The following is a 16,391-nucleotide window of genomic DNA, read 5'->3' as shown; positions in this document are numbered from 1 at the left end:
GTGTGTATGTCAGATGATTTTCTAATGAGCAACAGATAGTTCCCACTGGGGAATGGAAAAAAATAAAAATATAAACAGAGACATAGAATTAAAATAACTTTATGAATGGCAGTTTAACTTCTCCATAAAATTCTCTCCGTACAAACCCAGTGGCTCCAAATGGTTGCTTAATGTAACACACTACTTAGATTCAAAATGCTATACTTAAAATTGTCGCAAAATTAAAAAGAGAATCATATACCACTTGGCTGTATACAGTATTCTCCGCATGTTCTTACATTCCAGTAACCTCTATCCAACATTTTTTTTGTTCCTGAATTACTTTGTGCAAAAGCAATTTAAATTACATGCAGCCTGACTACGTGTGATAATTTGAACTGATTGTTAATTAATTCCGTAAGTAAATAGCCGCCGCAATCTCTATACTCATCAAGGTTTCGTTATCTATCAGCTCTTTCTGAGCTGCTCTTTAATGTACAGTATAAAGCAGCTGTAACTGAAGACACAGGATTCCCTGAGTGTGCAAGAAGGTAGTCTTGCTTTGCAGAGACTGCTCAGGGGGAGAGGCATCTGTGGAGCTAAGTAATTTCCGAGGCTAGATCTTGAGCAGGTGACGCATCATGGCATTTCGGGTTAAGAGGGGTTTGCTGATAGGCAGTCTCAGCAGCTAGGAAGCAGAGAACAAAGCTAAGAACAAGTCAGAGATACTGTTGCAGACTATAGAGACGAGGATAAGAACAGAGCTTTTGGAACACGCCGGGCCTGGGTTCAAATCCTAGTTCTATCATTTGCTAATGAGGCAGACTTGGGCAACTTAGCTCAATAAACTATCTAAGCTTTGGTTACACTCATTCATCTGTTAACTGGGGATACCAATGCACATAGTTGCCATCTGTTCACGGAGGCTGACAATAACTACCTCCTGGAGTCTTTGTGAGGCTTAAGTTAAATGAGGTATATAAGTGGTAACATGGAACTTGACATAAAATGCATGCAACTATGTATGTGGGTGTGTGCAGAAAGCAGTGGTCTGATTTTCAATCCAGGTGACTTTGCCCCATAGGCAAAATTCGGCAATAGGTGCAGACATTTTTGCCCATCCCAGCGTAGGACGATGGGTGCTACTGGCAGAGGACAGGGAGGCTGTTAAAAATCCTACCAGCTCCCCAAAGAATTATCTATCTCCAAATATTAATACTGCTCTAAGTATGCCAAGGCATAACTTGAATGGCTATCTGTTGGTAATATTAGCTAACTACTGGACACTTTGGGACCCAAGAAAAATAAACTGTTATTTTTATAGCATCATCGTTACAACATTAATTTGGTAAATCTCTCTCGGGATAGAGGAAGCCTAGAGTTTCCCCATTGGTTGAGCTAATTCTATCTATTCACAATTGCATTAATTGCTATTCATGAGAGATGTTCCCATGAACCCCAATTTCTACCAGTCCAATTTAGAGTGAATCAAAGCATAACCAAGAGATTGAAAGCCAGTGACATAAGGGGGTGGCGGGGGAATAAAAAGCAAACCTTGCTGAAAGCCAAGGCTGTTTGGACGCCGAGAAAGAAACAAACATGGCCTAAGACAATTGTGTGAGATGTACTGATAGTTCCCATGCCAGTCACGAGCCTTTGGAACTCCATATAGAGAGCTTCAAAAATCCCCACCCCACCCCCACCCCCGGGGCTGTGATCTGATCTGTTGAAGGATGGGAAGGGTCGCCTGAGCTTTAAAAAAATTCCAAAGTTTTAAGAGATTTCCCAGGTTATTCTACTGTTTACACAGTCTGGGAACCACTGCCCTAGGAGGCAGGACCCTGTAGAGTTTTCCATCTGCCCGAAACAAAGCAACTTTTGAAAAGATGATGAAAATGGGTGGTAGCAAGAATACACTTCTTGCATGAGCTGTGTGAGCATGGGAAAAACCAGGTTGGTTGTTGTATTGTTTCTTCTAGTCACTCAATGAGCATTATTGGATCAACCCGGCATTGTGTTAGCAACAAGAATGCAAGTCTCCAGAATGAATCTTCGCCATCTCCCAGTAGGGCTGCTAAATCACCAGGACTGCCACTTGTTTAGGTCTCAAATCATCCCTAGGAACCAGTTGGTCCACAAGTTTAAGAATACCTTCTGTTAACTCTTTCCTAGGTTTTAGGATTCTGTGTAACAGGTGTAGGTAAGTTACCACCCAGTCTGGTTCTCTCTCTAATGTAATTTCATGGTGTGTTTCTCTCTGTCCTACACTCCTCGATACTGTGACTTAGTTATTTCTCTGCTAACATGCTTGATGCTTGTGAAAGTTGAGGACCATGCCTGTCTTAGGTACCACTGTACCCCCAGTGCCCAGTTCAGTGCTTCTTATATAACAGGCCCTCAATTGTTAGGTGGGAATGAATGAATGAATGAATGAACGAACCAACAAATGAATATGGGAGTTCTCAAAGACATGAGGCAACTAGGGCTTCTTGGTCTTCTCTATGACGCTCCAAACCAGAATCTCAGTCCAGGACTTTGCTGGGGGTTCCTTTCTAGGTGATTATGTGGAAATAAAACATGTTCCAAAAAGCCTACCCCCAAAGCTCACATTGATGATCACCTGGCTAGGAGCTTAACAAATGCCAAGGCAGGGAAAAGAATGGCAACTGAGAGTCTCTGAGATCAGAAACAGGAATGAGCTTCTAGACTGTTCATTTATAATCACTTCTCGTATACAGAGGAGGAAACTGAGGTTTGTAGAAACAAACAGGACAATGTGATGGAGATCACATACATTATGGAGCAGTACTCAGCATTTAAGACCCTTCTACTGCTCCTGGGATCCAGAAAACACTTTGACAATGAGCTGACAACAAACTATGAGATTTCATTGATCCAAGTGAATGAATTCTTTGATTCTCTCCACCCATCACTAAAATAAATAAATATATAATTGATTTTAAAATCACACACAGGAGACATAAGTGATACAAATTACTGTGATAGGGAAACTTGTAACGTGTGTAAAATGTTATCATGATTGCCTCTTTTATTCTTACTTATATTTTTATTCAAAATGATCCTGTTCAATGATGCTTCATTCTCTTACATAAGATCTTGTTCTCATAAAAGCCTAGAGTGTGAAGTTTTCTGCAAATGTCCGTTCTGAAATCACTGGGTCACATCAACTATAATGGGTTTGTGTATTTTTTCTTCTTTCGTCTAGATATGCAACTCACAAATGAAAAGCATGCAGACGAGAAACCCATTAATGCTATCATTATAAATTCAGTATCCGAATTCAATATCACAGATGGACCAGCCAAGGAAACCCCCAGTGAGAAAAAACTGTCAGAATTCAGCACATCACTGTCCTCCCTTGAAGAATGCCAAACGAAATTTTCCTACCTCCAAACTGATACTTCAGTTCATCAGAGAGACACTGATGGTATGTTTCTCAGAATCAACCCATCTCTAAATAAAGCTCCCCAACCCCCGCCCCTGTAAAATCATCACATATGCTGTTAGAAAAAAAGAGCCTTTATGAATATTAAACAGGAAGACTTCGATTTGAAAACCCTGGTGAATGACACATGTCAAGGTCACTCTGCAATTATGAGGTGCTTGGCAGATTGTTTGCTCTCAAAGCTGGAAATCGGAGGCAAAGTGTTTTAAATAGCTGGAGTGAGGTATAATCATGCTTGCTATGGAGTTATGATGTGGATAAAGAAAAACGGCAAACTTTTCTCAAATCTGGGACTGTTCAGCCCCTGTCTCTAGGCTGAGAGGAGAAGAAGGCAGAGGGGAATGGTATGAAAATGCTGGAAATGTATAAATGTAGACTGTAAAAAATATCAATCTGCTTACATCAGCAAGCAGTAAAGAAGGATTGGTTACTCTAGCTGATATCACCTCCTGGGCATTCTGATCAGTGCAAACCTACACCAAACTACCCCTGTATATGACATTAAAGGCACATTCCCTTTCACAAAGCCAACTTCAAATTGATTTGGTGCTAAGTGATCATCACAGTCAAGTTCAAAGTCATGGACTCCACACCAAGACATATGTAATTTTACTCAGGTTGACTTTGCAGTGACCTTTACAGAAGACATAAACCGTTCAGGAATTTTGTAGTGTTCCATACCTACGTTTGCATTTAAAGAAAGCTTGCAATCTCTCAAAGGAGAATATAATAGGTCCTAGTTACTAGTCTAGATTTAAATTAACATTTACTTTTTGAAAAAGAGAAAAAAGAAATACATAGACTTTGTATTAACAGGAGTTTGGAATCACATCAGTTTAATTCCTGGCTCTGAAATTTATTAACTGCATAAACCTGGGTAAGTTTTTTAGCATCTCTGACTCTCAGACTCTCAGTTATATATAATGGAGCTAGTAACACATCATAGGGTGTTTTGAAGATCAAATGAAATAACATATATAAAGGATCCAATAGAGAACCTGGCACATAATAGATATGTGATTTTTGCTTTCATTCTGGTTCTGGTTTTAGAAAGTAAGGGGAGAGATTTCTAACACATGTTATTTACGATCTTATGCACACATTGTCAAGGATGCTTCAGACCAGAAGCTACAGACACAATTGCTTGCAGCTGCCAGGAGATAGTGTGCATAATGCAGAAGATGGGCAGTGAACAATAGGGGTGGGCGAGGACTATGGCAAGGTGAAGAGCCCTGCCACTACTCAGCTCCAGCTAATTGTTTCTGGAAGAAAATAGAGGCTCAGAGTTGCCAGGTCCAGAGCGTTACGGGACATCTCTGCATTTCTTAGGTGTTGGCAAAACTTCTATCTCATTTATGAAGCCCCAGACGCTCCCAACAATACATGGCTTTGGGCCAACTTTGGCCAGTGGACTTCCGGGTTCCCACCCCAAATTCAAGATGATGCCCAAGTTTCTGGCTTTGCTAGCGTTTCATGGCAATCAAGAAAACAGGTGATACAGGATCGGCTTGCATCAGGGATGCACGGATCTTACGTGTAACGGGTCTTGGTTGTAATGACCCCAGAATTAGGAATTACCGTTGTACATATCCACACAGTACAACACAATGCCGTCCAGAACCACTCTGATTTGTCCTGTCGGGGATCCAGGGAGAATGAGAAGGGCAGGCGTAGCTGCGATGGTACCTGAACCCTTGTATTCTCAGGAAAGGGCCAAAATGACCACTCCATGAAAATGGCAATGGATAATCAGGGGCCTCACGCAGGAAAAGAACGACTTCCTCTTGTTTTTGAAGAGCAGAGGAGATTCATGAGGACAGTTGAATCAGACTGTTCTTCTTAAGCTCTGGCTGAGAGGCTGGTACAACCCGGAAAATTACAATTTTAGGCCAACAACACAGGTAACAGCCCGCTAATCCATTCTCACAGTGTGAACTCCCCCCATCAGCAACGTAAGAGTTTTTGGTATCTGGATAAAAGAGAGAAACATTCCAACTAGGGCCTACAAATGTGGATAGGAAGCTCTCATTATCTTAAACAGCCAACATCAAGGATATCAAGAGTTAAGTCGGAGAATTTTTATAGTAATTAATTTAAGGATGCAGAAATTGAGAGCTGGGGTCATTGTTCGTACTGAGATAAATACAGAAATATCTTGCAGGAACAGCAGGGGAAACAGAAGGGAAAAGAGAAGATTGCATCCACTTTCATGTAGTTTGTGGTTAATTTATTTTCAAATGTATAAATGAGTGCATAGGAATGGATGCTTAATTGCTAATATCTATTATTTATATACATTGCCCCACTTAAAACAGAATGGAAAAGCCTCACACATGCAGATTTTGTAAAATGTGTTACATCCATTAGCACAGTTCATGGTGTGTGCTCTGATGGGAATTTAAAAGGATCTTTACTGCACATCACACACTATGTGCTGCAACATTACTTTATTATTAAATTGTGGCTCATCCTGTGTGGTCCCTTTCCCGAATAAAATGGAAAAAGTCCAGAGCACTGTCTGTGTCTCTGCTTCTGTTTCTACACTCTGATTGCAAAGGCATCCCTGTGGGTAATAAAATCAAGGATATACACAATAGTCGAAAAGAGGCTCCTTAAAAAGAATCCTGAGAATACACCTAATTGATGTATAATTTTGAATCTGAGATGTCTCATCCAGGTGGAAGAGGAAAATCATAAATACAAGATACCTCAAAAGAATAGTCTTAATTACACCATGGACTACTGAATAAAATGATTACATTTTCTACACTGTAAATTTCATACAATTAAATGCAGTAGTGTCACCTTATAAAATGTTTCAATTTTATAATTATTTCAGTTCATTTGCTCAGAAAAAAACATAAGCACAAATTTACTAAGTATCACCCAAATCCAGTCATCCTCGTTCTAAAGAACTGACTTGAACGTTAGTTGTGCTTGTCTGAACTTAAATAGATCTTGACATATTTAAGTAGCTATTAAAATTGATAACATCAGGGATGATACCCCAGCTAGAGAAAGGCATTCAGTCACACTTTATTTATTCCTATTCTACATTACAGACTTTAAAAAAAAAAACAAAAAACTTAATGTTGGAAGAGTGGGAACCAATTTCTATACTTTTTCACCAAAAACTTTGAGTAATTAGTCGAAGCCACTGTGTCATGAATCTCATGATTATGCTGAATCTGCTGTGACCACACATTAACCATTAACATATTAGAATACTGGGTTTGGGCCAGGTTTATTTTCCTTTTTTTATTACTTGGCTTTGAGGGGATGGGAGGGGGAGAATGTTGTTTATGTGGGACCCCTTATGGAAGAACCACATTCTTAATACTTTGCATAGTGATTCCCAAACTAGCAGGTGAATGTATCTGGAGCTGAGGAAAACCATCAGAACTACAGGGGACAGCTACATCCTCCACTGTCTCTCCCTCCTCTGAATTCCAGGCATTTTGGTGACAAGATTGAAAGCTGGGAGGGCAAACCCAGTGAGTACTGGACCACGACTGCGAGGCTGATCTCTGATACCCTGGTGGAAACTCCTTGCATTGTTACCTTTTCCACTATAATTAAACATGATCCTTTCTAATGAGACAGATTCTCCCTCTTAATTAGCCAATCCCCAGCTGTACATTTAGCACCTCTGGAGGCTGCGTTAATCCTTCAGTATCATTAGGGTATCACTTAGCACATTACAGCCTCAGTGTCCTAAAGGTACCCTAGGGGTGTAAAAAAGGAAATGAAACAACCTAAGCAGGTTTTTGTCATGGCTTTTTGCTCACAAATACCGCTTTTGGCTGCAAGGCTTGCAGGTCGTGGCTCCTTCTTGAACCTTCCCTGATCCGGATTTAAGGAGGTAAGAGGTGGGAAAGTGAGCTGGGTGCTCTGAGAGCAGTGATTACAGCCCAGGCCAGGATGCCAGGGCAGTCAATAAAGGGACGTCAACATACAGAGACCTAGTTACGAAGATATTAGGAGAGGTGAAAAGCCAGGTAAGGGAGTAGTGAGGCCTCCCAGGACTTAGCCACAAGGCTCTGACACCTCTTCCCTTGGTCCCTCCCAGGCCACTAGTAAATGACAAGCACTGGCCTGAGCTCATAGGCCACCAGCAACTAACCCTTACTTGACACACCACTAGTAACTGGCATTAACAGTAGCCACAGAAAGAAGGATTTTCAGAAAGAGATAAAACCAAGGGGTAGATACACCTGAGACACCACTCAAAGCAGAGAGAGGGGAGAAGAAATACCCCCCGCATTCCCTTCTCCCCCGCCCCCCACCCTCTTTTCCTGTCACTGCTTCCCATTGGCTGAGGTTGGTCAGAAGCCGCTTAACAGAACCTTGAAAACAGACTTTAGCAGTCTTGGGAATACAGAGCAGAACAGGGAGGAGAAGGGAGAGCAGGCCTTCCACAAGCCGGCCACGTCCTGCGCCATGTTGGATCATGACAGAGGAGGTGTGAGCCTTCTGAAGGGCAGGCCAGCTGCAGGGTTAAGAGCTCTGGAGGGGACAATTTGAGTCAAATCACAGATTCACCATTTCCTATGCTTCTTAAATTCCCTGAGCCACTATTTCCCCATCTATAAAAGAATTGTGATAGGACTCAACTCAGGCCCACTTCAGGACCTATGTGAGGAGCACATAGAGTACAGAGGGCCAAGCATTTGCTTCCAATGTAACAACGGATAAAAGAGCACAGGCTTTGGATCCAGAAAGACTGACATTTGAACCTCTCGCCCACCACCTTAAAGTTGAAAGACTCAGGACATTCAGGGACAATCCCTGAGCCTTAGTCTTTTCATCTAAAAAACGGGGACCACTTTATTTATCTCCCATCGTTCACTTACTCATTCTTTCACTCAACAAGAGATACAGCTTTCTTATAATTCAGGTTCTAGTAGGGAGAGAAACCCATTCATAAACGATTTAGCATCCTATGGTCAATACTATGAGGAAAAAATAGAGTGCTATGAGAGTTTCAACAGGGTGTGATTTAGAGAGAAGGTGTTTTAAGCTAAAGACTCAGAGGCTGAGTAGGAATCAGGTCAAGCTGTGAGGCAGGGGTTTATGGAACACAGGCCAAAGAGAGAGCATGCGCAAAGGCTCGGAGTTTGGTGTATCCCAGGATCTGAATGAAAGAGAACCAGTGTGACTGGAGTGCAGTCGGTGAGGAGAAGATTAGGATGGGAAGCCAGAGAAATAGGCAGAAACCTATACACAGGCATATGGGCTACGACCAGGATGGGGGACTTTACGGGGGAAGCGAGCTCATCTCATTTCCAGTGAAAGAATATCACAGGAGGCGATGAATCTGAGCTGCACTCACGTAAAAACCAGTGTGTTCAATAGGAAGCTATTGCTTTGGACCTGACGATGGCCAATAGTGGCTAGAACTATGGAGGTGGCCCTAGAGGCAGGTAGAAGCTTATGAGTTTCACATACCAATATGAGATAGAAAGTGCAGAATTCAGCAGGGAATTGCATGGGCGGGGGGGGGCGGTATGATGGGGAAAAGGAAAATGACAGGAATGAGTCCCAGCTTTCTGTTCATTTCATGTGAGTGTGCAAGAGCCATTCACAAGAGAAAGCCAAAGGTTTGTGGAATAAGGAATGAGGGAGAGCCGTGGTGCAGCCTGGCCTTGGTGAGTGGGAGATGTCTTGAAGACATTGCAGAAGCCATGTGAAGGAGGCAGATGGACTCACAGCATACTCTGTGGGATGGGCTGAGACTAGGGGTGCTAATCATGGGCTATGACTTTGCATATCATGTTTACTAAACATTAAAGCCCCAAGAAATAGTGCAGGCAAAGGAAAATACACCCATTCAGGCAGGAGAAGGAGAGGTCCAACTCTCTTTTCAAACACTTGCAAATTTCCCCTTGAACTGCTTGTGTTACTTTTGTGCAAACAAAAATTGCCCATATGCAAAACAGTTTTGCCTGCCCGTGTAGAATTATTTAATGTGCCTTTTAGGAAAAGTTTTCAACACTCTTGAAAGTTTGGAAAAATCTGTTTTCAATTCATCAATGTTGCCATGTTTTTTTGGGCAAGAGGCTCTGCCTTTTATAACCAAATAAAAAGGACTGACTTATACACAGGGAAAAAAAAAAAAAGAGCTCTATTCTCAAATGCAAAATAGAAGAAAACAAATACCAGTTTGGCCAAAGGATTAGGCCAAACATTTTTGTGTGTGTGCAAATAAAACCTACGGTGTACATCAGAAGCAGAGACCTCCGGAGTCTGCCAACTTGAGAAAACATTGGCAAGAGGAGTTAAACCAAAAGATTATATGCCCTCAGGAAATTATAAGGCCATTTCCCAAATAGGGTCTTTACACTTTGATACAAAACCCCAACTCCCATCCCCATGTAAACAGCTCCCACCCTAACTTACCTGCAAATCAAACTTTTACCATGACATCTACAAAGGACACAGATCTAGTGGGATCATTTTTATACGATCCTAGCGTGAGTAACTCTCTTAAGCCTCCAGCCTGAAGGATATGGAGCATTTGCTTGGGATATTTTGTACTGAGAACTTCTTCTTTTCCAGGGGCTGCTCTAGTAACCTGCTGGCATCAGTGTAAGTTGATGAGGTTTTATGCTCCGTATCTTTGACCACCAACATGCCCTCCTCAGAAATGCATACGTAAAATAGAGTCTATGTACTGTACTAACTGACTCCTGAATTTTTGTGGGTGGTTTGTGGTGACTTATATAGGTGACTTGGCCACATGCTGGAAGCTGGCTCTAAGTGAATAAAAAAATACACCCCATCTGGCAAAGAGATGAGTGCATACACCCTGGAGGTATTATGGGATATGCTTCCTAAACCAGAAATACTTAGGTACAGCCACAGCACCTGCAACAATATATGGCAATTAAAGTAGTCATAAAAGTCACCTTGAGGTTCTTTATCACTGTCTGATTGGGAAGAAAGGAAAGGAGGGTTTGAGGCAGGGATGGCACATGGGACAGAGGCAAGAACGAAGACTTTTGTTTACCTATATGCACAGTCATTTTCGACCTTTATATAATGACTCTAAGTTTCTTTAAGATATTTGTTCCCTTTTAGAGCAAGTTTCCATGCTTGCCCTCCTTTCAAGGATGAACAAATATCTGAACAAAAAAAGTAAAAAACTTTTCTGGAAAATATTGTTGGAAGTAAATGAACAGGCCTCTAAGTACAGTTAGAACCCAAGAGCAAAATCTCTCCTGCAGGCTTGGATAGTCTCAGCCAACTGAAGCCTGAAAACCAGAATTTATTAACATTAACATTCTTATTGGAAACAAAATAAATCCTTACGAAAATATAACTTTAATTGATTGATAAACCCATCAGGAGGAGGAGATGTTTCTCCAATTCAGGCCGGAATGTTACTTTCAGCCATGAACAATCTTCAGAATAGTGATTTTCATTAATTGGATGATATATCATGTAAACATACTTACCTACCCATTTATAAAGTGCTTACATGTTTTTGAGACTTAACTAAAAAAAAAAGTTATGATTTTAACAAGAGAGTTGTTGCATCTCCTAACTAATTCCCTTTATGGAAACAAAAAATATCATAATCTATAACCCATCACAGCTGTTTGGCTAGAAGTACCAATTACCTTCAATACCTTAGAGATACTTTTCCGATTTTTACAAGTCTGCAGTAGTAAATTTTTAAACCAATTTTCTTAAGGAGGATTGAGAAGATTTCTATGCTTTCAGGCATATGATGACGTATTTCATTTAACATGAATATAAAATCAAGGCTTCCCCAAACTGGAGGACAAAGGACGCAGGTATTGAAAATAAAATACAACCAAAACAAAAACTCTGACTATTTAAAAAATTCTTTCTCTGGGTTTTGAAATGTGCTTTTCGCTGGCATGTGAATATGGGTGTGGCAGATTTATGGGAATCCACACCATACAAATGAGAAAGCCTGGTGACGAGAAGCCGGAAATTTGTACAGTCTCTCCTTGTCCCCAGCCCTAATTGCTCCTGAAAGCTCCCTGCACCTGCAGAGGACCAGCTATTTTTCAGACAGCTGCAAGGTTTCCAGATAGGTAGCTAATTGTGTGGCTTCTCAGCACCTCTGCAGGCAAAGTAAATAAAGGAGTTTAGAAAAGTGACAGCACTTTAAATAACCAGATTATGTGGAATCAATAGAAATGCTCAGGAAGTTAATAAAGCAATTAAGTAGAGCAGGTAGTGCAGGGAGGTGGGGAAGAGTAATGGTGTACTTTACCCCTAATATGGACAATTAAGAGTTGGCCATAAAGTTATCAAGCATGCCACCACACCTGCCTGTCCTTCGGAGACGCCCCTCTATGTGCCACCATTAATTTCTTCCTCTTCTTTTCCTTCTCCTTCTTCTTTAAACAGAGGAGTGTGCCTCTCTCATCCTCACCTGTCTGTTTTGCCAGTTTTGGGACTGTCTCCTGATGCTCCCAGATACGTGCGAAACAGTGTGTACCAAATTGTGCTGCCCCTCTCACAGGTACCACCACACCTCAGATGAAAGCCACCCACGGAACGACTGCAAGTGCAACTGTGACGTCGACTGCAGTCTTTTTGAATCTTGTCACGAGACCAGCGAGTGTCTGGAGTTGGCCATGGAGATTTCAGAAATCTGTTACCGCTAGCACAATGAAGTCAACCACGTTCCGGCAGACCCTTTGGCCCCACAGGGAAACTCCATGACAATAAGACTGATTTCTATGCGCTGAAATGTAAGGATTGTACGCATTTCTTGGATGCCATAGACCATTTTATTCTGCACCTGGCTGGCAAAGGTAGTGTTGTCAACTCAATGGTCTTATTCCAAATTTCATTACTGCATGGCTCGTTGGAAAAAAATATCTTGATCATGTGTGATGAACGATCTTAAATACCTCGTAAATGCCATAGGTACAAGGTGTTTCTTGACTGCAAAAAAGCATGCTAAACCACTCTGTGTTACTGCGTTCATTGGCTTGCATCATGGATTCAACTTCATTCACAAATTCAGGACAAATTAGTACATTCTTTTGGAACTGACATACATTAGCTTGTCTTTGTAATGGCCTCATGCATAAACATTATGCATTGTTGGTTATTATTAATAATGTATTGTATAACATCATTTTGTAATTAAAAATTTATTTATACAGTCTCTTAAAATTCACTTATATGTACAGTTTAGGTAGGAAAGGGAATTAAATGAATTAGAAACCATGTTCCTGTAATTACAACAGATGTCTCTAAGACATCTCCAGTGAATTTTGAATATGATGTACTTCAAGAGAGTACTGTAATTCTAGACCATATTATTATACATCTATGACTATGTCATAACAGGTTATGCGTGTTCTTAATTTGTTACAGAAATACTCTTCTTTATTCCAATGAGCATAAATGGGAATTATATGCAAGTTTCACGAAAATGACCCCAGATAATCAATTCTTCATTTTCCTCATTTCTGTTTGTCAGGTACAATAAGCAACAGGATATTAAAACAGAATCAGTTCATTTCACTAAACTATCACTTATGCAGGAATCCAGAAGAAATACATGTTTAGGTACTAATTCACCATGAGTCTCCTAATACAGCATGTGCGTCAGGAATCATATTTTTCCTTTTCTGATAATTAAAGTAATTCACAATTATGCTGAGTACCTCCTCATAGTTACAGAAAAAAAATTTTTAAGATGTGATATAAACTTGGAAAATGATTTTCAACTCAAACAAATTAAAACAAACATTTTGGGGGAAAACACACCTAGGTTGAAGTTATATTGGATTCTCCTTTACTTTTAGTAAGGCATGGAATTGTTCATTAATGTGTGCTTATACATTCCCATGGAAATACACACACACACACACACACACACACACACACACACACACTTTTCTATCAGTAACCAAAGAACACAGAAGTGAAATGATGAGGAGAGGGAACTTTCCACAATCCAATCAAACAACAAATAATACCAAAGTATCTGCTTCCGCCTGACTTAGGTACTTTCAGGCAAAAGCAACATTTATTTTGTGTCTTTCACAAATGAGCACATTTTCCTATTCTGTAAGAAATCCCTCCCCATGTTGAAAACTATTAATCTTTAAAAAAATGTTTTTAAGCTGCTTATAGAAAGGTATTTAACTGCTCCTGTCTTGCTCCTGACAATAACAGCTCATGGACGGTTAATGCAGCTTTGTTCCTGTTTGACAAACCACAGAGCATGACAGTGCCCTATACTGCCTGCCAAAAACCTCAGCCTCTCTGCTTTTCAGAAGTTCAAGGACAACTCTAGACTCTATGCTTAGAACTGCAGATCATTAGCAGGGAAAAGAAGTGGATTCCTAGAATAGGAAGGGAACCTAGGACTGTTCCAATCCAATATTCTCGTTCTCCATAAGAGAAAATAGGGGTCCCAAGAACTAACTTATCCCAGACCACACAGTGAGTTCAGGGCAATGTTACGAACTCCAACTGGTGGTCTCATTTTCTAACTACACTGCACCACTCGATAGTTTTCCACTTCCCAGTCCAGCTGCTACACCATGGTACAGCTGTTTCGATGGTTCGAATATTAAAATACTACCAGACCGGCTCATAAACAGTTGTTACCTTGTACCTCCTTAGTGTTTCCTCTATGCCTCCAGCCACCCTGGCCCCTCTCCAAGCACCCATCCCACCTTCGCATGGTGCCAGCCACTAAAAGAAGAACACCTGGAAGTTTCAGGGTCTCTGGGATCCCGTTCCAATAAGATGGTACCTGGCTGGTGTCATCGATGAGGCCCTGTCACCTTAGTGTTACATATTTTGACCATTATCGCTTATCCTTTCTAGTCTATACTCTTCAACTGTGCAAAGATTATGCATTTCAAATGTGAGTCGAATACTTGTCAATTAGAGACATAAAAATTGCCGGGGCTGATTTTATAATGTGGTCACAATACTGCAAGAGTTTTCTGTGGTCTCTCCACGGTTAGTTAACTTGCTCCTCACTCTCAGAATTCACCACGCTATAACAGAAAGGGTTGGTTATACAAAGTATGAAATTTCTTTTCTTTACAACCAATAATAAAACATCATCCTTTTTGCAAACATGAATGGCTCTTTCAATTGAATTCTTATACAATAAAACATACGCAGCTGGGAAAATGCAATTGCAGAGGTAAGACAGATGAAAGAGGAATGTGGTTATTGATTAAATACAGATATCAGAATCTGAGAAGGCTCATTTTTTTCCTATAATGATGAAGGCGTGTGATTATAAATAATGACAATGTTATTCTTTAAAATGGGCTTCTTGGGGAACAGACTATTCCTATTTAAGAGAGCACATTAGATTAAAAAAAAAAAAAGATTTGAAAACATACAACATTTATAGGGAATGGAAAACAGATTTTTTCCCCCCACAGCAACATAACAAGATAGTTACATTGTCTTTGCTCTGTTCAATGGATTTCTATAAAACCAATGTTTCTCTAAAAGCCTACAAAATGTGGAAAGCAATGAAGAAACATAGTTACACTTAACTTGTTAATGAAAATTTCCCCCTACATAAGCTGATAGGTCTACAGAGTTCATTATCAATGCTGGACAAAGTTAATAAAGCAAAAGTCACTTCAGTTTTTTCAAAGGAAACGAGAAAACATTCAAGGCAAGGAAACTTTACATGTAGGAAGCATCACATGAAGGCACTTCAGCATTTTTTTAACTACATGTGTAGACAGAAACGTTTGAAGGACAGAATTCATGATCCAATGGCTCTAAATGTCCCCTTCTCTAAATGGACCTAAGGAATAATGTTTACACTTAAATAAGGTAGTTTGACTATAAAAGATTTGCTCATCAAATGTTAAGTTCACCGAGGCTATGCAACCTGATGACCTAAGATAAAATTGAAGTACCTGGTTTAATAGTTTGTTGTGTGTTCGTTGAGGATGATATCTGAGCTAAAACCCAAAGAGTTTCCATGTATAGCCTCATATGAGCTGTCTGGAAAGGCCAAGTGAACAGGGAATGATTGTCTAGTGATTATAATCAACATGGGACTAAAATGTATTGTTGGGCTTCTCTACACAGGTCTAGATAGCCCTTGGCATAACTGGGAAGGAGCCCAGGATATGGGGAGAGGGGAAGGAATGATGACAGATCAGGCCCAGATCATTATTTGGATGGATATACAGTTGACTCTTGAACAGTGAAAGGTTTAGGGGCCCTGATCTCCTGCCCAGTAGAAAATCCTATTATATAACTTTTGATTCCTCCCCAGACTCAACTACTAATAGTCTGCTGTTAACTGGAAGCCTTACTGATAACATAAACAGTTGATTAATATATATTTTGTATATGGATTACGTACTGCATACTTAAAAGAAAGTAAGCTAGAGGAAAGAAAATGTTACTAAGAAAACTATAAGGAAGAGAAAATACATTCACACTATTGCACTGTATTTTTATAGTACTGCACCGTATGTATTGAAAAAAAATTCACATATAAGTGGACCCACACAGTTCAAACTCGTGTTGCTCAAGGAGCAACTGTAAGTGCCACCTTCTGGTCTACCATCTTGATATGCTTCACAGTCCTGCTTTTGTCATTATCCCCAAACCAGTGGTTCTCAACTAGGGGTGACTCTGCCCTCCAAGAGACACTGGGCAACGTCTGGAGACTTATTTGTTTGCCACAGTGGAAGCAAGGGAAGTTCTGCTAGCATTCAGCGTGTAGAAACTAGGAATGCTATGTAAACATTCCAGAACACACAGGATACATCTCACAACAAAGAAAGAGCTCTGAATGTCCTCCTATCAGTCTCAGTGAACCATCCCCAAACTGACCTTAAAACACCACTGGAAATAGAATTGCCAGACAGCCCAGAGGATGCCCAGTTAACTTCAAATTTCAGATAAACAAAAATAACACCTTACTATCAGCATGTCCCAAATATGGCAT

General features: G+C 40.5%; 1 protein-coding gene across 1 annotated transcript in view; it reads left to right on the top strand.

The window, feature by feature from the left end:
* Nucleotides 1–12,090, top strand: part of MDFIC2 (MyoD family inhibitor domain containing 2) — a 37,626-nt gene extending 25,536 nt beyond the window's left edge. The window contains exons 3-5 of the mRNA XM_081790673.1: nucleotides 2,152–2,179; nucleotides 3,206–3,427; nucleotides 11,831–12,090. Of these exons, the coding sequence (XP_081646799.1) occupies nucleotides 2,152–2,179; nucleotides 3,206–3,427; nucleotides 11,831–12,090 (510 nt within the window). The remainder of the gene's footprint in view (nucleotides 1–2,151; nucleotides 2,180–3,205; nucleotides 3,428–11,830) is intronic.
* Nucleotides 12,091–16,391: the final 4,301 nt, after the last annotated feature.

The sequence above is a fragment of the Panthera onca genome, chromosome A2 (assembly GCF_046562875.1).
Source record: "Panthera onca isolate mPanOnc1 chromosome A2, mPanOnc1 haplotype 2, whole genome shotgun sequence".
Taxonomy (NCBI): domain Eukaryota; kingdom Metazoa; phylum Chordata; class Mammalia; order Carnivora; family Felidae; genus Panthera; species Panthera onca.
This window is presented reverse-complemented; position numbering and strand designations above follow the sequence as displayed.